At 47.9% G+C, this 21,295-nt stretch overlaps 3 protein-coding genes and 1 non-coding gene across 8 annotated transcripts in view; 3 read left to right on the forward strand and 1 right to left on the reverse strand.

Moving 5' to 3' along the window:
• Positions 1–1,179: 1,179 nt before the first annotated feature.
• Positions 1,180–4,500, reverse strand: ARF5 (ARF GTPase 5). Its single transcript, XM_002752046.5, has 6 exons — positions 4,345–4,500; positions 3,750–3,830; positions 3,314–3,423; positions 2,742–2,813; positions 1,786–1,911; positions 1,180–1,663 (listed from the first exon to the last, which is right to left on the reverse strand). The coding sequence occupies exons 1-6, from the start codon at positions 4,409–4,411 to the stop codon at positions 1,577–1,579; spliced, it is 543 nt and encodes a 180-aa protein (XP_002752092.1). The 5' UTR covers positions 4,412–4,500; the 3' UTR covers positions 1,180–1,576.
• Positions 3,907–21,295, forward strand: part of LOC128928470 (uncharacterized) — a 124,920-nt gene continuing 107,531 nt past the window's right edge. For 2 of the 5 annotated variants that reach the window (XM_078343859.1, XM_078343858.1), the window contains exons 1-4: positions 10,808–11,147; positions 12,052–12,195; positions 14,173–14,286; positions 17,136–17,199. In XM_078343859.1, the coding sequence (XP_078199985.1) occupies positions 11,083–11,147; positions 12,052–12,195; positions 14,173–14,286; positions 17,136–17,199 (387 nt within the window). In that variant the 5' untranslated portion in view covers positions 10,808–11,082. The other 3 variants (XM_078343857.1, XM_078343861.1, XM_078343860.1) reach the window with 3 other exon arrangements.
• On the forward strand, positions 7,293–10,929 carry GCC1 (GRIP and coiled-coil domain containing 1). The gene is made up of 2 exons (XM_002752044.5): positions 7,293–8,726; positions 9,576–10,929. Exons 1-2 carry the CDS (start codon positions 7,695–7,697, stop codon positions 10,869–10,871), a joined length of 2,328 nt encoding a protein of 775 aa, XP_002752090.1. The 5' UTR covers positions 7,293–7,694; the 3' UTR covers positions 10,872–10,929.
• Positions 18,939–19,065, forward strand: LOC118143993 (small Cajal body-specific RNA 15). Its single transcript, XR_004728466.1, has one exon.

Below are 21,295 nucleotides of genomic sequence, written 5' to 3' on the forward strand. Positions count from 1 at the left end.
AAGGCTGGCTCAGGACCTGGGTAAGAAGGGCCTAGGTAGAGAGAGCACCAAGCACCCCTCCTCAACCCCAGCTGCACTGCTGGTGGGTAGCACAGCTGGCTGAGCAGTCAGAGCGCCTGCAAGGATATCCTTTCCCTCCAAAGAGTCTCTGAGTGATAATCTCTGGGACTCGCTTCCTGCAAAGCTTGAGGAGAAAACCCAGCTCAGAACTTGGAAAATATGACATGAAAGAAACAGAAAGGAAAAAAGAAGTGATGATGAGTTCTGCCTAAGCATGGCTAGGATCCAAGGGCAAATGGGCTGTCAATCACGCTTGGAGAATAGGCCACCCCTGGTTCCTGTTTTTGAGACAGGGTCTTGCTCTGCTAGCCAGGTTGGAGTGCATCTCAGTTGACTGCAGTCTTGATTTCCCAAACTCAAGTGAACCTCCCACCTCAGCCTCCTGAGCTGCTGGGCCCACCCACCATGCCCGGCTAATTTATTTTTTGTACAGATGGGGTCTTGCCATGTTGCCCAGGCTGGTTTTGAACTCCTCCTGCCTCAGCCTCCCAAAGTGCTAGGATTACAGGCATGAGCCACGGTGCCCAGCCACCCCTGGTTCCTTACACCTGCTTTCCTATTCCCCATAGGTGGGGTCTTCCCAAGTAGCAAGAGTCTCAGTGGTGTGCAGCAAGTAACTATAAGCCCCAGACCCCACCCATGTTTTGTAAAATATCAGTAATAGACTATTAGTAGCAGAATCCTCTGGGTAATTTTAAAGGTGCATATTGTTGGGCATAAGACTAGTCTTGACGAATCACATTTTCTGAAATATATCTTGGGATTCGTATTAACATACATTCTTTCCCCCTCAAATTTTAATGTGGAAGGCAAACATTAAGAACTGCTCTAAGTAGCTATGAGAATGATGGGAAGCAGAGTTATGTGGTTCATGGAACTATGAGGGTAGATCCTGTAATCTTCAGCAAAGGCTCCTTGTAGCTAGGGAAGCGTGAGATTTTCACCACTGAAAATCACACAGTATTTCCATCCCAAGAATAAGGAAGGAGAAGCTGAGCTGCACGAGGGTGTGTGTGGGTGGGGTCGCCCTGCAGCCTTAGCTGCTTTGATCCTCTCCCACATTGTCTTTTTGTACCCAGTAACCCAACCTCCCGTTTGCAGGCTATAGACAACACCAGGTACAAACCACAGCAAATTTATTACTCAATATCTAGTGCCACATTATAGCACCACCCGGAGCCCTCACCTTCCCCCCCAAACCTGGCCCCAAGGGTATACCCAAAACAGAAAAAAAAGGAAACCCAGATCCCTGCTCCTCCTCTGGAAGAGGGGGCCTTGGCCAGGAAGCCCCTTCCATAGGTCCCAGCAGGCAGGAGAGTGGACCCCTCTGTGCCCAGGAGCAAGGCTCCAGGCTCCAACAACAGAGAGAACATGCAGGCAGGAGCAGGAGCAGAGGCCTGTGGCTGTGGGGGAGGAAGAGTGGGAGGAAAGGGCACTGCCTGAGGAGTCCGGGAGTCTGGTCATCCCGGGGATGCACGCAGGAGCTTCCGGGCATCAGGGGCCTGCCCCTGGCTGGTTAGCGCTTTGACAGCTCATGGGACAGCCAGTCCAGACCATCGTACAGACCTGTGCCTTGGGTGGCACAGGTGGCCTGGACATACCACTGTGGGGAGAAAAAAAGAAAGAGGTCAGCAACTAGGAACAGAAGAGATGTTTTTATATTCTTCCCCAGCCTGTGGCTTCCCTAAAGAGGCAGGATTCAGACCAGGTGGGCAGGACCCTTACTGTGCGGCTGCGCAAGTGCTGTAGCCCCAGCTTGTCAGTCAGCTCGCTCACAGGCATGGCGTTTGGCATGTCCTGCTTATTGGCAAACACCAGCAACACCGCATCCCGCAGCTCATCCTCCTGCAGCTGAGAGGGGAGAAGAGAAGGTGGGACCCAGGCTTCCTATTCCCTACTGTGTTGGGGAATTCCCTTTCTATCTCCTAGCATCTTTATTGGAAAAAAGTATTGTGTAATCTGCCACTGAAAACAAGGCATAGTTGTAAATGAGTTTGAGGTCACCTGGTACGTAAGTCCTGAAAAGAAAGACCTTTTCCTAATTTGAGTACTTGCCTAAGCAAAATGACATTTCCAAATAGAAAAGGCAAGAATATAAGACGTTTCTCTTTACCACATTTAAGTCCCAACTCCCCCACAACTTCTCAAACTCCGATGTAAAGACATTGAGAATGTGGCCGGGAGTGGTGGCTCATGCCTGTAATCCCTGCACTTTGGGAGGCCAGAATCACCTGAGGTCGGGAGTTTAAGATCAGCCTGGCCAACATGGTGAAACCCCGTCTCTGCTAAAAATACGAAAATTATCTAAGCATGTTGGCAGGGGCCTGTTATCCCAGCTACTTGGGAGGCTGAGGCAGGAGAATCGCCTGAACCTGGGGCGGAGGTTGCAGTGAGCTGAGATTGTGCCACTGCACTCAGACCTGGGCAACAAGAGCAAAACTCCGTCTCAAAAAATAAACAAACAAATAAATAAATAAATAAAGACATGAGAATGCACAGAAAAAGTTAGTCCCATCCAAAACATGGTGAGGTACACAATGTGTCTGTCCACAAAGAGAAACTCACTCATATTCCTGATCTTCAATGCTTGGGTGGGGGGCGGCTCCCTGACTTCTATACAACTACAGAGATCACTCTATCCCCAAGCTGAGGGCTCAGTTCCCAGGGCTCTGGGTACTCACCATCTTCTGGAGTTCATCGGCAGATTCTTGGACCCGCTCCCGGTCATTACTGTCCACCACAAAGATGAGGCCCTGGGCAGGAAGGAAGGAAGGACGGAGAAGCAATCACTCCTGCCTGGGACACACGGTGGAGTGGCCCTTTCTCTTTTCTTCCCATCTGTAATTTTGTCAATCCTTCTCAACTAGTAAACTCTACAGAAGTTTAAGGAACTCCACAGAAGCTCTACAGGAGTCCTGGCACAAACTAGACACCCCACTGCAAAGGACACAGCCTTTGTCCCTGAGGAGGAAGTAGTTTATCTAAAGATGTGCAAGAAAATAAAGATATGTGGTGAGGGCTAAATCAGGCAGCCGGGTCCCAGAATCCCGCTTCTAATGAGAAGTCCAAGGTGAGGAAGACTAAGGCAAGTTCTGAAGGGTGAGCAGACGAGCAGAGGTTAACCAAAGAGAGGGGCTGAAGGGGGGAAGGGTTTTTTCCTTGGTCTGGGGGCCCAGCCTAGGCCAACAACTCTGTTCTCCCAGCCCTAACACCGTTTCTCCTGGGGTTAGGGAGTCCCCTCCCAACACTCCACCTGAGTGTTCTGGAAGTAGTGCCGCCACAGAGGTCGAATCTTGTCCTGGCCTCCCACGTCCCAGACTGTGAAACAAATGTTCTTATATTCCACTGTTTCTACATTGAAGCCTGCAGATAATTGGAAAAAATATATATATGAGAAAAACTCCTGAAGGAAAGGAACTCACTAAAACTACTTGGATCTCAGCAGGGACACCAAACCAGAAGGCAATGATCAAGGCCCAGGGGAAGGGAACCCCAGAACTGGCGGTCAACAAGGCGGGGCTAGGTCACATCCACCCCGCCTCCAGTATCCACGCAGAGATACCCTGACCCACTTCTCAAATAGCTGTATCTGATATCAGGGTCAGCTCCAGAAAAGTGGCAGAACTGGGAGCAGACCTCGAGAGGGCCCGCCGAGGCGCTCCCGCTCCCTGCTTCGTCCCCGGGCTCACCTATGGTTGGGATGGTGGTGACAATCTCCCCCAACTTCAGTTTGTACAGGATTGTGGTCTTGCCAGCCGCATCCAAGCCAACTGCAACGGAGAGGGGCACAGGGATGGAGATGGGAGCGAGGGAGCCCCCTAGAGACCAGGGAAAGGGAGAGGCCACAACAGCTGATGGTGACGGGGGCGGAGAGCGGGAGTGCCTCCAGGTGCGCGTCTTTATCTACCTTCAGGGCCTGGAGGGCAGTCGGGTGGCGTGAGCCAACTCCAAAGAGCGAGCAGAGTGGGAGAGGGCTGGGAAGCAAGGGGCACGGGAGGAAGGCCGAGCTCCTTTTAAAAGTCGTCTCCAAGGGCGGAATCCTCCCTTACCAGCGGGGCTGGGGAGGAGGGAGCTTCACCCCACCCAGGCCCGCAGCTCCGGGTGTCAGGCCCTGGGGTCGGGGCTGCAGACCGGGACCCACTCGAAAGCAGAGGCCCCGGGGCGTTAGGAGGTGGGTGACCCGGGGCCAGAGACCCAGGTGAGCGGGGCTGGAGGGACGCGGGGGCGGAAGGGCTGCGCCGGGGCCGGCGCCCCGCTCCGGGCCGCGCGCTTGATCTGCCTCACCCATGAGAATCCGCATCTGCTTCTTTCCGAAGATCCGCGAAAAGAGCGCGGACACGGTGAGGCCCATGGCGGGGCCCAGGGAGGGGGCGCGGGCACCGACGCGGGGTGCGGGCTGGAACTGGCCGGCCGCGGGGGGATGGGGCGCAGCAGCAGCAGGAGGAGGCTCCGCCGCCGCCTCCGCGCGTCGCTGCCCGCCCGACGTCACCGTGGGCCCGCCCCCGCCCGGGCCCCGCCCCCGCCCCTCGGCCCCGCCCCCCGGCTCTGGCTCCGCAGGAATCCGAAACTGCGAGTCGCCGCGGCTGGCCTGGGTCCCGCGCAGCGCTTACTTGGGAAAGGGACTGGGTCTCTAGCGCGCCTGCCAGGCCTGTGGCCGCCGAAGCGGCAGCCGGAGCGCGGTTGAGGAAAAAGCTTCATCGCTCCGCAGCGGCCCCTGCCCCTATCTTCAGTGGCCGGCCGCTGGACTTTGGTTTGTTGGGTCCAGGCCCCTAGCGGCTCCGGTTTTAGTTCTTGGGGATCAGCAGCACTGAACGTGTGCACCACTCTTCTTTGGGGAGCGGAAGCCGCGCTTAGGGGTCTTAGTTCTCCCTTTACCCCCTCATCTTCCACTGAGGGTCTTGCGCGTAGTAGGTGGTCTTGTGAGGAGTGCGCCGGAGGTAGAGGAAGGTGCCCGAGTGCTAGCTGGCTTCCGTGGGTCCTTAAAACGCCTACTTCATAGATTCCCAATCAGCAGAATTGGGAATCGTGGTGTCGTGGTCGCAGACCCACTCCTGGGCTGTTGGAGAAATCCACCTTAGCCTGGATGGCCCTGCGGGCCCGCCTTTCAGCCCAGGCGCAGGCTACTTTGCCACAGACTTGTGGACCTGGCTTATTCTTGTACATCCGTTCAGGATTTTGTGAGGATCTTGATTCCCTACACCCAAAGAGCTTCACATGTAGTTTCCCTGCCTCATTTTAGCATCTGAGGGGAGAATAGCAAAATAGGAACGAAATTCTTCTGTGAGAGACTGGCTCAATGCCAGGCATTTAATATAGGCCTAACAAATGCTTGTTCAGTTGAACTGGACTAATAGACTCCAGTGGAGCAAGCGCAGGTGCCTACTCTGGATTCCCCGTGGGCTTCTAGGATCAGTTGTTTATAGACTCGAGGTAAACTGAGCTGGGAATTAAAAAACACCTTCACTCATTCATTTACTTTTTTTAGCAAATATTTACTGAGCACCCACCATGTGCCAGTACTGTTTCAGGCTTTAGTTCAAATCTTAATGCTGCCATTTCTTGAGGATTTGGCTTCAACACTCCTCATAACTCTTCTGTTATTTCATCATCTATAAAAGGAGACTTGTTCTAACTTAAGGGGTTATGGTAAATATTAAAATGATGAGAAAATGTGAGTGAATGTTATGTATCATACAGCTAGATGTTATTTAGGCCACCGACAAACGGGGTCTGAACAGACCGCCAGGGCCTGCCCCATCCCTACCTGCAAAGTCTGTAACAAGCACAGACTTTGGGAAACAGGAATGAGTGAGCGCATGACTTTCCTCTTCTCTTCAGTCATAGACGTGCATCCGTAAGAAGGCTTTTCCAAGGCTGAAGAGTACATTTTAGAGAGTCCCAACATAATAACAACTAGTGGTCACCAAGTTAGGTCAAGTCTACGTTTAGCTCTTTTATCAGCCTCTTTTGTCTCCATCTCTGTTGTCACTACCTTCTCTTCCCCATGACTGAGTCTCTTCACAGGTCTCCTGCCCCTTGTTCCCTCCACCATGTCATACAAACCTTGATGACATTCCACTTTTCAGATTAAAATCCATTAGGGCCTTACTATCACCCAAGATAAAATTTAAATGCCATAAGTTGGGTCCCTGCCTCTCATGCCAGCCCCTCTGTTGTCCCCTCCTTCACATACCCTAAACTTTTGAATGCATTCTGGGTGAGTCAAACTCTGATACCCTACAGGTCTTTGCATTTTTTTCCCACCTGCCTGGAATGCTGGTTTCCCTGATCTCTGGTTAGGTGGACAATCAGGACTCATACTTCAAATCCCAAAGTATTATTCCCAAGAGCCTTCCATTCTTCATTGAGCCAGGCCTCTTTCCTCTCTTAACTTTCCTACCACTTTGAATATACCAATACATACCGGTGTTATAGCAGGACATGTTTGCATGTCTAGTTCCTCACTAGATTGTGAGTTCCCTGAAAGCAAGGTCGTATCTCTTAATGGTGTTATCGTCTGGTACAACACATAATACGTTGAGAATCAGACTGATTCAGATAGAACTAAACTTCTTAGCTCTGTGGTCTTGGGCATGTTACGTATAACTTTTTGCCTCATGTTCCCCTATTTGTAAAATAGTGCTAATGAAAATAGTGCTTATAATAATTATCGTGAAGACGAAATAGCAAAACTCTTGTGCGCTCCTTGTACATAGCTGGCACTCAGGATAGACACGGCTATAGAGTGCCCTCCATAAATATTTGTTGAATCAACTCAGCAGAACTAAGGAAGCGTACTGACTATTACGCTGTATACCTACTAGGTGCCAAGCCTTGTGCTAGAGTACTCCAGTTTTCGCGGTCTATATGCAAGTCTTTAATTGTTGCCTTTTAGGGATATGGGACCTGAGCCCCCAAATCCTTGGATGCGTCGTTCACCTAGGTGTTTGTTAAGAACGCTGTGCGACGTTGCCCTCTGTCGCTCGCTGATCGTAGCCCGAGGTCAAGCTTAGGCGCTCTCACAAAACCCAGACCACTCTGATGTTTTCGGCTTTGCTTGTTTCTCCTTTCCCAAACCTGTTGGCCGCTCGCTACCCTACTGCGTTTTCAACAGGCCGCGCCCACCCACTGGCGGACTGGGCTCCGCCTAACTCGCGCCCACTGGGGGCGGGGCTTGCGGCGCCTAGCTGACGTCACTTCCAGCGGACACGGAAGCGCGGTAGTGGGCAGGCAGTTGTAGTTAGGAAATCGTGATGGGACGCCGCTCTGCGTGAGCACCTGACCGACGTGGGCCGAGCGGGGCCGGCCCGGGCTCCTGTGGCCTGGACAGAGCGGAGAGTGTGGAGCGGCTTCTGGGCCAGCGCGGACGAGCCCTGGCCGAGCGCGCCTCTGGTGCCAGCGTCGCCCCGCCTCCAGGGTAGTACCCGCCCCACCCTCCGGGCTTGGGACCAGGCGGGCACTTTTGTCTGTAGGTTCCGCCTATCCGCATTAGGTCCGGGATAACTGGGTGCAGCAGGTGTGCGGCCCGCCGCCGGACAGCCCGCTGGCTGTTTCTTGAAGCCCTTGCCTGCCTCTTCGCAGCCCTCTCTTGGGCTACTGGAAAGCTGAAGTGGAGCAGTCCGTTCAGAACCTTCATGGAGAAGTTTGCTATGAATTTCGGTGGCGGCCCGAGCAAGAAAGACTTGCTGGAGACTATAGAGACGCAGAAAAAGCAGCTTTTCCAGTACCAGGCACGGCTCAAGGATGTGGTCCGTGCCTATAAAAGCCTGCTGAAGGAGAAAGAGGCGCTAGAGGCCAGCATCAAGGTGCTGTCGGTATCCCACGAGGCAGATGTGGGCCTCGCAGGTGTCCAGCTTCCAGGCGTCGCCTTTCCGGACTTTGTGGATGACCGGTGCTCCACTCACAGTGAGGATAGCACTGGGACCGCCACTAGCGTGGATACGGCAGCCAGTCTCACCAGCACCAAGGGCGAGTTTGGGATAGAAGATGACAGACCAGCCCGTGGACCACCACCTCCGAAGTCCGAAGAGGCCAGTGGGTCAGAGAGTGGTGTTAGCAGTAGCAGTGGGGATGGGCCATTTGCGGGTGGGGAGGTGGACAAAAGACTGCACCAGCTGAAGACTCAGTTGGCTACTTTGACCAGTTCTTTGGCCACAGTCACTCAGGAGAAGTCCCGCATGGAGGCTTCTTACCTGGCTGACAAGAAAAAGATGAAACAGGACTTAGAGGATGCCAATAACAAGGCAGAGGAGGAGAGGGCTCGCCTGGAGGGAGAATTGAAGGGGCTGCAGGAGCAAATAGCAGAAACCAAAGCCCGGCTTATCACGCAGCAGCATGATCGGGCCCAAGAGCAGAGTGACCATGCCTTGATGCTGCGTGAGCTCCAGAAGCTGCTGCAGGAGGAGAGGACCCAGCGCCAGGACTTGGAGCTTAGGTTAGAAGAGACCCGAGAAGCCCTGGCAGGACGATCATATGCAGCTGAACAGATGGAAGGATTTGAACTTCAGACCAAGCAGCTGACCCGTGAGGTGGAGGAGCTGAAAAGTGAACTGCAGGCCATTCGAGATGAGAAGAATCAGCCAGACCCCCGGCTGCAAGAACTTCAGGAAGAGGCCGCCCGCCTTAAGGGCCATTTCCAGGCCCAGTTACAGCAGGAAATGAAAAAGGTAATTATCCACCTCTCTTTCAAACATAGTCATTGATCTGAAGTGGGAAATACTAGGGTTTTTTTCCTCCTTTGCTAGTGAGAGCTAAGTGTTTGTACTGTCATTTTTGATGCTACCTGAAAAGTTCCACTGGTGAGTCCCGGGAAGTGCTGTTTTATGTGGTGTTGACGTAGAAGCTTCCAGGAGGATGTGGAGCTTCTCAGTGTAGGCTGGGTTGGAGCCAGTCAGCCCTGCCCTTCTGGGCATTGGCATCTTACCAGCTGTGTTCTATGAAGCAGTATAGTGGCAGCTGTACAGTAAAAGGTAGTGTATTTTCTGTTGGTATGTGCCGCTAGGGAGGGTGGCTGAAGGCAAAGGGGGATTTTCTCAGAAGTAACCTCTTGTCATTGCCTTTACTTAAGATTTGCCTATTCTGGAGAAATGCTATTTTCCAGAATAGGCCTCCTTTCTGGTGGAGAAAGGGGGCTTCCTTCCAATGTGGTGAGGGAGCTCCAGCTCAGTTTTGAACTACTAGGAATATTAGATAAGGAAAAATCTTGTATGATTTCTTAAGATTTGAGGAAGCACCTGAAAAACAACAGTGACACACATTATATGTGAGTTAGGTGGAAAGCAGAATGGAATGGCAGATATGCCAAGGTGCTTAATATTTTTTAGTATAATATGTCTTGCAGAACCCAGGCAGGTCATAGGAACTTTTGTTAGCTCCTGAATCAACCGAAAAATCCCTATTTCCCATTCTTGTCAGGCCATTCCAATCCTGTGACCCTTTTGCTCCCCTGTCCTGCTTTCTCAAAGTTTGCTGTGGGGCTTTTGTGGATGCATTATTTCTCTTCCCTTATTTTGCAGACAGCTCTTGCAGAGGATCAACTCCGTCAGCAATCTCAGGTGGAAGAACAGAGGGTGGCAGCCCTGGAGAATCAAATATCTGAGGTGTCGGAGCTGCTGGGCACGTACGAGAAAGCCAAGCAGAAGGACCAGCTGGCCATCCAGAAGCTGAAGGAGCGTATTCTGCAGCTGGACCTGGAGAACAAGACACTGGCTCTAGCAGCCTCCAGCAGGTCCCCTCTAGACAGCCATGGAGAGGAGTCTAGTCTGGATGTCAATGTCCTGAAGGATAAAATGGAGAAGCTGAAGAGACTGCTGCAGGTTGCAGCCAGGAAAAGCCAGGTGACCCTGGATGTGGAGAAGCTCTGTGACCTGGAGATAATGACCAGCTCGGAGACTGCTGATGGGGAGAAGGCTACTGCACTCTATTACCAACAGGAGCTGAAACAACTGAAGGAAGAGTTTGAGAGGTACAAGATGAGGGCCCAGGTGGTCCTAAAAAGTAAGAATACCAAAGATGGTAATCTGGGGAAGGAGCTGGAGGCAGCCCAGGAACAGCTTGCAGAGCTAAAGGAGAAGTATGTCTCCCTGCGGTTGTCCTGCGAGGAGCTTGAGCACCAACACCAGCAGGAGGCTGAGGACTGGAAGCAGGAGCTGGCCCAGCTACAGCAGCTCCACCGGCAGGAGCTGGAGCGGTGCCAGCTGGACTTCAGGGATCGCACACTGAAACTGGAGGAGGAGCTGCACAAGCAGCGGGATCGTGCCCTGGCTGTGCTCGCTGAGAAGGACTTGGAACTGGAACAACTGCGTTCTGTGGCCTTGGCCTCTGGGCTGCCAGGACGCAGGAGTCCTGTGGGCGGTGGGGGTCCTGGGGATGTGGCTGACACATCATCCTCAGATAGCCTGACCCAAGCATTACAACTTGCAGCGGCCAATGAGCCCACTTTCTTTCTGTACGCTGAGCAGCTAGCCCGCAAGGAAGTGGAGATCACATCGCTGAGGAAGCAGAAGCACAAGCTGGAGGTCGAGGTGCATCAGCTGCAGGATCGGCTGCTGGAGGAGGGCGAACGGCATCGCGAGGAGGTTGCAGCCCTGCAGAGCCACATCGAAAAGAACATCAGGGACCAGAGCAGGGAGGGAGCCAACCTGGAGTACCTCAAAAACATCATCTACCGCTTCTTGACCTTACCTGACTCCCTGGGCCGCCAGCAGACTCTCACAGCCATATTGACTATCTTGCACTTCAGTCCGGAGGAGAAGAAAGTGGTAATGCGACTCCCAGCCAGTGCTAGCTGGTGGCCTTCTGGCAAGAGATGATGCCATTTTCACTCGCTCCTGGAATCTCTGTATAACACAATAAAAGAGGACTGCGTACTAGCTGTTGTTACATTGTGTTCCAACTATCACCTCTGGAAAAACTGGGGAAATAGTTTTGGGGATTGGAAATAGAATCCTGATGAATGGGTCACTTTACTCCCTCCCCTCTCACCTCAACCCTCTTCTCCCTCAGGCAGTCTGGTGACCTCGGATGGATGGTTTTTGGAGCAAAAAACCCCCTAAGTACATAAAAGCCAGCATAGTATCTGAAACAAGGTAGGTGCTAAAACACTTATCTCTACCAAGAATGTTAAGTAGCAGAATTAGAAATCAGGTAGAGGCCTTCTGGATTTAAATCTGGTGTTTCTTAGTCACAAGTGTTGCTGTAAACAAAAGGAAAAATGACTGTCCTTTATCAAGTGCCTGCTATGAGGGAGACTACTAACATTTCCCTTACCTTATTTAAATCACACAACAATCTGAAGCATATCTGTTTTGCAGATGAGTAAGTAGAGACTTGGCAAGATGGGATGAATTGGCCAAGGCCCAGAGCCAGTCATGGCAGAATCTGGAATCAGACATGTTTATGTGGACCAGAAGGCCCAGGCCCTTTCTGATGTCTGTGCTGTCTCCCAGTAGAGGGTAACGTGGAATCCTGAAGAAGTGTTACTGAGAAATTGAGGGTGCTGAGTTGCTGGCAGGGGCTAAGGAAGAAGGGGTTCTTTTCCATGTGGTCCAATCTTCAGTGCCAAATGACCGCCTCCTAATTTCTCAGAAACCTACTTTCCTATTAGCAGAGCTATTTCACAGTGAAATTTATGAAATGGACTCTTATTACAAGTCAGATTTATGAGAGTTTGAGTAGTGACAGACTGTTTTTCCTGGGACCCAGATCTCCTAAATAACCTAAATATTGAAGGTGCTGACAAACTCACACTGCAGGGAGCTCATAAAAGCAAAGGACACCTGGAGGAAATGACCCTCCTAAGAAGAAAAGCCCTGTCCATCCCTTGACTTTATTTAGCAAGGAGAGCATCTCTGGTTCAGTATAAATTCATCCATTGCCATGGTCTACTTCCATATCTCACAGGGGGAATCTCAGTCCTGATAACACTTTACATGAATGAGTTTTTAAATGTAAGCTTACACATTTAATGCTTTTTTTTTTTTGTTGAGACAGAGTCTCGCTCTGTCGCCCAAACTGGTGTACAGTGGTGCGATCTCAGCTTTCATCTCACTGCAACCTCTACCTCCTGTGTTCAGGTGATTCTCCTGCCTCACCTCCTGAGTGGCTGGGATTACAGGCGTGTACCACCACGCTCAGGTAATTTTTGTATTTTTAGTGGAGACGGGGTTTCACCGTGATAGCCAGGCTGTTCTCGAACTCCTGACTTCAAATGATCCACTGGCCTTCGCCTCCCAAAATGCAGGGATTACAGGCATGAACCATCACACCTGTTCCATACATTTTATATTAACGGAGGAGGCTGTGCTGTCCACAGTCAAAATCTATGAAGGACTAGTATTTAGAGTCCATTGTCTTTCCCTTAGTTCAACAGCTACCAGGTTTTTGAGCATGAGGGAAGCCTCAGTCTAGGCAATTTCACAGGCCCTTTGAGGGCATTCTGCCCTGGTATCCTGTTTACTTCATTCCACTGAAATAAGCTGTCCAAAATGGAGCCTGGAGCCAGCTGAGATGAGATTTGAGATAAGTCTGGAGGCCAAGCTTCTTTGGTTTGGTGTCTTTGAGTGCCTGCATTGTATTACCTGACAAGTTTAAATTTTTCTCATCTAGAATCCTCAGGCACACTGTTCTGTCTGCCTGCAATGTCCTTCCCCACCCGCATCCCAAACCTCTATAGTATGACCTTATCCTTTAAGACTCACCGGAAATGTCACTTTCTCCATCCTGACTTTTCTAATACCCAGGGACTTCATCCTCTGAGATCCTCCAGTACTTTGCTCACATTGACCCTGGACACAGAAGTGATGTCTTATACTTTCATTTTTCAAGTTACTTCTCTGCTTCCTTGACTGCCCTATAAATTCCTCAAGGTCACTCCCATGCCCCATTCATCTTTGTGCTCTCAGGGCTTTTCATATCCTGGCACATAGTAAGTGCTCAATAAATAGCTGAACGAATCAACAAGAGACTGGAAAATACTAATTTGTACCTTCAGAATGAGAGATTTAATTTTTGCTAGTATACTGCTTTCTCCCACTGGGCTGCTTTCCTGCTAGTTTTTTCTTTAGCCATATTAGTGAATGTGCTTTGTTAATGTAGGTCTCTGGGACTATGACTAGAATTGATATTAAGTAAAATAGCTTCCTTTAGTTATTAGAAGACTTGGGGAGCTAGTGCTGATCCCATCAGGGAATTTTCTTCAGAGCTAATTGGAAGATCGCTGAGAAAAGGAGAAAATAAGTTGTGGCAAGGACTCCAGGCTCAGGCACATGGTGAAATTTTGGGTCTCAGGTCTTACTCTTTTTTAATTTTTATTTTTTACCCCCATATCTAGAGGAAAATTTTTTTTTTTTCCTGAGGCAGGGCCTTGCTCTGTTGCCCATACTGGAGTGTGGTGGCATGACCATAGCTCACTGCAGCCTTGAACTCTTGGGTTCATGTGATCCTCCTGCCTCAGCCTCCTGGCAACTGGGACTTCAGGTGTGTACCACTATGTGTGGCTATTTCTTTTTTGTTTTTTGAGACAGTCTCCTTCTGTCCCTTAGGCTAGAGTGCAGTGGTGCTGTCTCAGCTCACTGTAACTTCCGCCTCTTGGGTTCAAGTGATTCTCCTGCCTTAGCCTCCTGAGTAATTGGGATTACTAATTTTTGAATTTTTTAAGGTTTCACCATGTTAGACAGACTGGTCTCGAACTCCTGACCTCAAGTGATCCACTTGACTCAGCTTCTCACAGTGCTGGAATTACGGTGTGAGCCACTATGCCTGGCCTTTGCCTGGCTAATTTTATTTTTAGAAATGGCATATTGCTATTTTGCCCAGGCTGGTCTAGAACTCCTGGGCTCAAGCAATCTTCCTGCCTTGGCCTCCCACAGTGCTGGCATTACAGGTGTGAGCCACTGTGCATGGCCTCTCAGGTGTTACCCTTGATAAAGACTCCAACAGTAAGCTTCCCTGATGGGGAACCTGTATATCAGAGGCACCTGGACTTGAGGACTGCGGACTAGGCACCTCCATTACCTGATCTCTCAAGGGGATTAGGGATTGTCCTTTCCTGTCTTCCTATGGCTATGGCAAATTTCTTCACAAATGGAATTTTGTTCTTTCTCTGATGCCTAGGCTCAGTCATAAACAAAAAGAGTTGATGTTTTTCTCTGAGCTGACACTTGCCCCTTCAGACCAGCACCCAACTTCTGGAGAGGCACTAAGTGAGATATGCTTGCCTGGCATGAGGTAAGAGTCAACCATGGCTTGTTCTTTCTCTTCGAAATCTTTCCAAGGGCACTTGCTGGGAGCCCTTCTAGTGCCTTGTTCAGTATTTGTGAATGGTTGGTGGTCAATGAATTTCCCTGGGTACAGAAGTAAACAGCATTTTCAGTGGGTAGTGAACCATACTTTTGAGACACCTGGGGCCCAAATCACTCAAGTCAGCAGCCCCTGGTCATTCAGCCCTGAGGATGACTTTGGTTGTATCTGGATGTATCTTTCAAGTTTTGGTGGCCAGTAGGGCCAGGGAGTCAGAGCCTGATTTCGAATCAGAGCCTGATTTTGAACCAGAGGGAATTCGCTAACCCAGTATGAGTGATGCAGCTGCACCTATCTTTCCTCCTCTCCATCTCAGCCCTGTTGCTTCTCCAATATAAATCACAATTCCTGCCCTGAAGTTGTTTATAGTCTGTCGAGGTTCACACAACATGTGCATCCAGACTACAATCCCAGGAGGACTCTATGCTGAGAGTGGTTCATCAGTGGATCGTATGGGGCAAGGAGGCAGCGAGTGATCCAGGGCAATGAAGAAAGGCTTCGGGATATGAACGAGGCTGCGAGTGATGATCTGACCTGCATAAAATGCCTGAGATGGGGAAACGTATCCACCACAGCAGAAAAGCATGGACCAAAGGCCCAGACTGGGCAAGCCCGTTGTATTAATAGATTGGATATTGAGGGAGAATAATACGGAATCACAGGTTGTTAGAGTTGAAAGGGATATTAGCTCATTTTTGATCACGCCCCTCTCTTAACAAAAGAGGAAGCCAAGATCCACACAGGACAGATTGGCTCTATCACCAATCTGGGAGTGGAGTAGAAGCTCTTGTCCAGAGTGACGGGTCATGACTGGATGGCTAGCAGAGAAGGATGCCAGGTTCATGGGGGGTTTGTGCACTGTCAGCCTGGGCAAGCAGAGCAGCAGTAGGCACAGAGGGAGGGGGACAGCAAGGCAGCAGCTCCATTGATGGGCCAGCCCTCCCTTTCCTCCTGTACCACTGCTCTTGGGACTCTTAAAGAGAGGTAAGAAGAGAGGCTAGGTACAGTGGGACGCCTATAAACCCAGCACTTTGGGAGGTGGAGGTGGGTGGATCACTTAAGGTCAGGCATTCTAGACCAACCTGGCCAACATGGTGAAACCCCGTTTCTACTAAAAATATGAAAATTAGCCGGGCCTGGTGGCATGCATCTGTAGTCCCACCTACTTGGGTGGCTGAGGCAGGAGAATCGCTTGAACCGGGGAAGCAGAGTGAGCCAAGATTGTGCCACTTTACTCCAGCCTGCCTGGGTGACAGAACAAGACTCCTTTAAAAAAAAAAAAAAAAAAAAAAAAAAAAAAAGGCCGGGCACAGTGACTAACGCCTGTAATCCCAGCACTTTGGGAGGCTGAGGTGGGCAGATCACCTGAGGTTGGGAGTTCAAGACCAGCCTGACCAATGTGGGGAAACCCCATCTGTACTAAAAATACAAAAATTAGGCATGGTTACACATGCCTGTAATCCCAGCTACTTGGGAGGTTGAGGCAGGAGAATTGCTTGAACCCAGGGGGCGGAGGTTGTGGTGAGCCGAGATCATGCCATTGCACTCCAGCCTGGGCAACAGGAGCGAAACTCCGTCTCAAAAAAAAAAAAAGAGGAGCGAAACTCTGTCTCAAAAAAAAAAAGAGAAACGGGAGTGACCAGAAGGATGATGCTATTGATTTGGGCAACTAAGGGTAACCTACCCAGGAACTCCCACCTGCGAGGACTAGTGTTTATGGGCCAAAATGTAGATCCTGGACCATTTAGGTTATACAGTTATGTGTCGCTGAATGACAGATGTTTTCTGAAAAATGTGTTGTCATTGTGTGAACAGCATACAGTATACTTACACAAGCCTAGGTGGTATAGCCTGCTGCACGCCTTGACTATATAACAGAAACTTGTTGCTCCTAGGCTGCAAGCCTGTGTGGCATGTTTCTGTACTGGATACTGTAGGAAAATGTAACACAATTCTAAGTATTTGTGTATCTAAACATAAAAAGGCACAGTAAAAAATACAGCACTAAAGGAAACAAATTTTTATAAGATAAAAATGGTACATGGGCAGTTACCACGACTGGAACTAGTAGGACTGGAAGTGCTCTGGGTGAGTGAGTGAGTGAGTCAATATGAAGGCTTAGGAATTACTGTACACTACTGTAGACTTTATAAACACTGTATACTTTGGCTACTCTTAATTTATAAAAATTATTATTATATATATATTTTTTGAGATGGAGTCTGCATTTGTTGCCCAGGCTAGAGTGCAGTGACATGATCTCTGCTCACTGCAATCTCTGCCTCCTGGGTTCAAGAGATTCTCCTGCCTCAGCCTCCCAAGTAGCTGGGATTACAGGTGTGTGCCATCACGCCCAGCTAATTTTTGTATTTTTAGTAGAGATGGGGTTTCACCATGTTGGCCAGGATGGTCTTGGTCTCTTGACCTCATGATCCGTGTGCCTCAGTCTCCCAAAGTCCTGGGATTACAGGCGTGAGCCACCGTGGCCAGCCTAATTTTTATATTTTTAGTAGAGACAGGATTTCACCATGTTGGCCAGGCTAGTCTTGAACTCCTGACTTCAAGTGATCCGCCCGCCTCAGCCTCCCAAAGTGCTGGGATTACAGGCATGAGCTACCATGCCTAGCCTATTCTTTCTTAATAATAAATGAATCTTAGTTTACTGTAACTTTTTTACTTTATGAACTTTTACATTTTAAAAACTTTTTGACTCTTATATAATAATTAAAACAGAAACCCATTGTAGAGCTGTACAAAAGTATTTTATTTATTTTTAGAGACAGAGTCTTGCAATGTTGCGCAGGGTGGACTCAAATTCCTGGACTCAAGCTAGGACTACAGGTGTGTACTGCTACACATGGCCTTTTTTTCTTTATATTCTTATTCTGAGAGCTTTTTTTCTATTTTAAAAATTATTTTTTTACTTTTTAAACGTTCTTGTTTAAAACTAAGACACAGACTGGGCACAGTGGCTCACATCTGTAATCCCAGCACTTTGGGAGGCTGAGGTGGACAGATCACTTGAGGTCAGGAGTTCGAGACCAGCCTGGCCAACATGGCGAAACCGCATCTCCACTAAAAACGCAAAAATTAGCCAGATGTGTTACTGTACGCCTTTAATCCCAGCTACCCAGGAGGCCGAGGCAGGAGAATCACTGGGATCTGAGAGGCAGAGGCTGCAGTGAGCTGAGATCGTGCACTCTAGCCTCTGCAACAGAACAACACTCCATCTTAAACAAAACAAAACAAAAAGACTCAAACACACACATTAGCTTAGGCCTATACAGGGTCAGGATCATCAAGATCACTGTCTCCCACCTCTGCATCTTTTCCCACTAGAAGGTCTTTAGAGCAATAACACCCATGGAGCTGTCATCTCCTATGATAACAATGCCTTCTTCTGGAATACCCCTTAAAGAATTGCTGGAGGGTGTTTTATAGTTAACTTTAAAAATGTATATAAGTAGAAGGGGTATGCCCTAAAAGAATGATAAAAAGTGTAGTATAGTGAGTACTTAAACCAGTGACAGTCATTTATTGTTACTCAGTGCTTTGTACAGTACATAATTGTGTGTGCTGTACTTTTATATGACTGGCATCACCACAAACATGCATGGTGGTTTGGCACTGCAATGGCTGCGACATCACTGGGCAACAGGAAATTTTCAGCTCCATTGTAATCTTATGGGACCGCTGTTGTGTAAGTGGTCTGTGGTTGACTGAAACGTCCTTGTGTGGCACATGACCATGTTACTGCTTATCCATCCTATTCTACCCCACGCACTATTCTAGGTACTAGAAATGCATCCTATCAATGTTTAGCCCAGGATATAGGCTCAAAGAGCAATGATTATAATTCAACGTGGCAAATGCTATAATGGAGGACTATAAAGAAGGGACAGGACATGAAATTTAGTCAGCAAGGAATCAGGAAACTCAAGTGAAGGTGACACCCCACTTTGCAAGCTTTGCAAGATGAGGGCCAACTGGCATTAGTTACATGGACAGGCATAGGTGGTGACTATGGGCAGTGGGGAATATAGCAGATGGAGTAGATTAGCTGTTCTATTTGTTTCACTCTCCTTGTGATTCCATTTTCCTAAATTGCAGAGACTAGCACATCAAAAACAATGTCAGTTGCTCTTGCAACTTGGATTCCTGAGGTAATTGAAGCTACATTGGAGATTAGAATGAGGAACTGATTTAAGTAGTAGACAGTGGGTCTCAAGAGAGGCTTCCATTTTTCTGGTGTGGCTCCAGTGTCTTCCTGTTTCCCAGATTGTGGTGAAGGGAGTGTGACTCTCTTTGAGGAACCCAAGCAGCTGGGAGAAGAATGGTGCCCATTTCAGAGAAGAAAGAAGATGCCTTAAGGATGGGGATATGTTACACCCAGGGCACATTTGGGTGGAGATGTCTAGAAGTGAGTTGAAAATAGAGTTGGGGAATTCAAGAGCACAGGCTGGAGTAGAGATAAAGATTATCATAGTGTGGATGTAGGTATTAGTGTGGGTGAGGAATGTGTAGCATCTGGAGACAAGAGGGTCAACAGTGGCATCTGCCCCTTCAAGAAAAACTTTTTGCTGGAGACTAAGAAAATCGAGTCCTTGAAGTCAAGCTGACTCTGCGGTTAGCCTCCGAAATGAAAAGGTTGATAGAACAGGTCTTGTTTGCAAAATAAGTTCAAGACCTGCTTCTCTACCAACAGCAAAAAAAAAAAAAAAAGAAAAACTTTTTGGAAGTAATTTTACATTGACTGCAAAGTTTCCAAATACTGCAAAGAGCACTCATATATTCTTTAGCCAGATTCATCTATTTTTAAAATTTTGTTCCCTTTTCTTTATCCTTTGCTCCCTCTATGCACATATTTATATTTTCTGAAGAATTTGATGGTAAATTACATGTGTAATGGCCCTCTGCTCTTTAAATCTTCAGTGAGTATTTCCTAAGAACAAGGATATTCTCTTGCATAACCAGTGTAGTTATCAACTTCAGTAAATTTAACATCTACAATTGTATGATCTGATCTACCATCTTCATTCTAACTTGTTAATTAACCCAATAACGTTCTTTGCAGGATTATTTCTCTCTCTAGTGCAGAATCCTGTCTAGGATTACATATTGCTTTTAGTTGTCATGTCTCTTTAGTTAAATTTTATGTGGAATAGTCCCTCACTTTTTCACTATCTTTTTATGATACTGACATTTTAAAAATAATACAGCCTCCCCACTCCCTTTTAATAGAAGATTCTTGATTTTGGGTTTGTAAGATGTTTCTTCAGGATTAGATTCAGGTTATGTATTCCCTGTCAGAGATGTTGTGATCTTAAGGTGTCACATCCAGAGGCAGATAATATCCATCTGCTCCTTATTGATGATATTAATTTTGATTACTTGGACAAGATGTCTGACTTCTTTACTATATAGTTAATATTGTCTGCTTTGCTACTAATAAGTAATCTATGGGGAGACACTTAAGTTCTTGCAAATATTCTGCTCCTCATCAAAGTTTTCCCCCTAAATTTAGCATCTATTGATAATAATCCAATCTTTGCTATGATGGTTACAAAATGATGAGTTTTCCTCTTTAGCATTGCACTACATTTACCTCTGAGTTCTTGACATCCTCTAAGCAAGAGCCCTGCCATCTCTACTATCTATCTATCCATCCATCCATCCATCCACCCATCCATTTATCATAAGTATGAACTAATGGATTCCCATTTCTCAATGGTTTGCAGTTTGTTATTTTACTCAATTATTTTCTGCTCAAATTTCCCTTTAAAATTGGATTTGGAGAATAATAATCCCTTCAAACTCTTGTGTTCTTATGATATGCCTCCATCATTTTTTGGAGTACTTTCTTGCATAAAAATATGTTTCTGGGGCTGGGTGCAGTGGCTCATGCCTGCAATCCCAGCACTCTGGGAGGAAAAGATGGGCAGATCACATGAGATCCGGAGTTTGAGACCAGTTGACCAACGTGATGAAACCTTGTCTCTGCTAAAAAATACAAAAAATTAGCCGGGCATGGTGGCAGATGCCTGTAAACCCAGCTACTTGGGAGGCTGAGACAGGAGCATTGCTTAAACCTTGGAGGTGGAGGTTGCAGTGAGCTGAGACAATGCCATTGCACTCCAGCCTGAGTGACAAGAGTAAAACTCCATCTCAAAAAAGAAAAAAAGTTTCTGTGTCCTAGCCCTTGAATCAGCTCTTTGCTCATGGATTTTTGGTTCCTTTTAGTCGTGACTAGTATTAGAGACCAATATCTGGATGCTGTGTGAGCTCATGGCTACTGGGGTGTCTTGTTCCTAGGTTCCTATTGCAGACAGAGGTAGGAAATGTCTGTGTGTATTATATATATATGTATATAATACATAGGTACACATGTAACTATACATATACACATACACATTTTAGAAGTCATGAATTTATATCAGTATCTCCAATTCCAGTTCATGTTCACAGGGTTTTTCCTTACCATCACCCATTCCATATTTGTATTTCTTTTCTTCTATTGCAAGAACCCTGGGATGGAGTTCTTTCAATCTTTCATTAGTGTTAAATGCCTCATTAGCATTTAAAAAGTAGGCAGTGAGACGAGCACACAGAGACAGAAAAGAAACAACAAGGACCAACCAGAAAAGGAAGAGAAAATCAGAAGAAGAATATCAAAGAAGTCCAGGGAGAAATGCATTTTAGCCCTATCAAATTTGATTTCCACTAAAATAAGGGACAGAGGAAGAAGGACATATTTTGGGGGAAGATTTTGGCCATATTGTGATCAATTTTTGATGTATCAAGTTTGAGTATACTGAATTTAAGACTGCTATGGGGATCCAGTGAAGTTGTCCAGAAAGCATGCTCAAGGATAGATTTGAACTCAGGAGAGAGCTCATGACCATGAGTGGAAATATTGGAGCCTGCATTTATTCTTTTC

This window comes from Callithrix jacchus, chromosome 11 (genome assembly GCF_049354715.1).
Source record: "Callithrix jacchus isolate 240 chromosome 11, calJac240_pri, whole genome shotgun sequence".
NCBI classification, from domain to species: Eukaryota; Metazoa; Chordata; class Mammalia; order Primates; family Cebidae; genus Callithrix; species Callithrix jacchus.

Coding starts and splice junctions, on each gene's coding strand:
- ARF5 (XM_002752046.5), bottom strand. CDS start 4,411: ATGGGCCTCACCGTGTCCGCGCTCTTTTCGCGGATCTTCGGAAAGAAG. Junction 1,912..2,741: donor CCGATGAACTCCAGAAGATG/GTGAGTACCCAG, acceptor CTCCCCTCTCAG/CTGCAGGAGGATGAGCTGCG. Junction 1,664..1,785: donor AGCACTTGCGCAGCCGCACA/GTAAGGGTCCTG, acceptor TTCTCCCCACAG/TGGTATGTCCAGGCCACCTG.
- GCC1 (XM_002752044.5), top strand. CDS start 7,695: ATGGAGAAGTTTGCTATGAATTTCGGTGGCGGCCCGAGCAAGAAAGAC. Junction 8,727..9,575: donor TACAGCAGGAAATGAAAAAG/GTAATTATCCAC, acceptor CTTATTTTGCAG/ACAGCTCTTGCAGAGGATCA.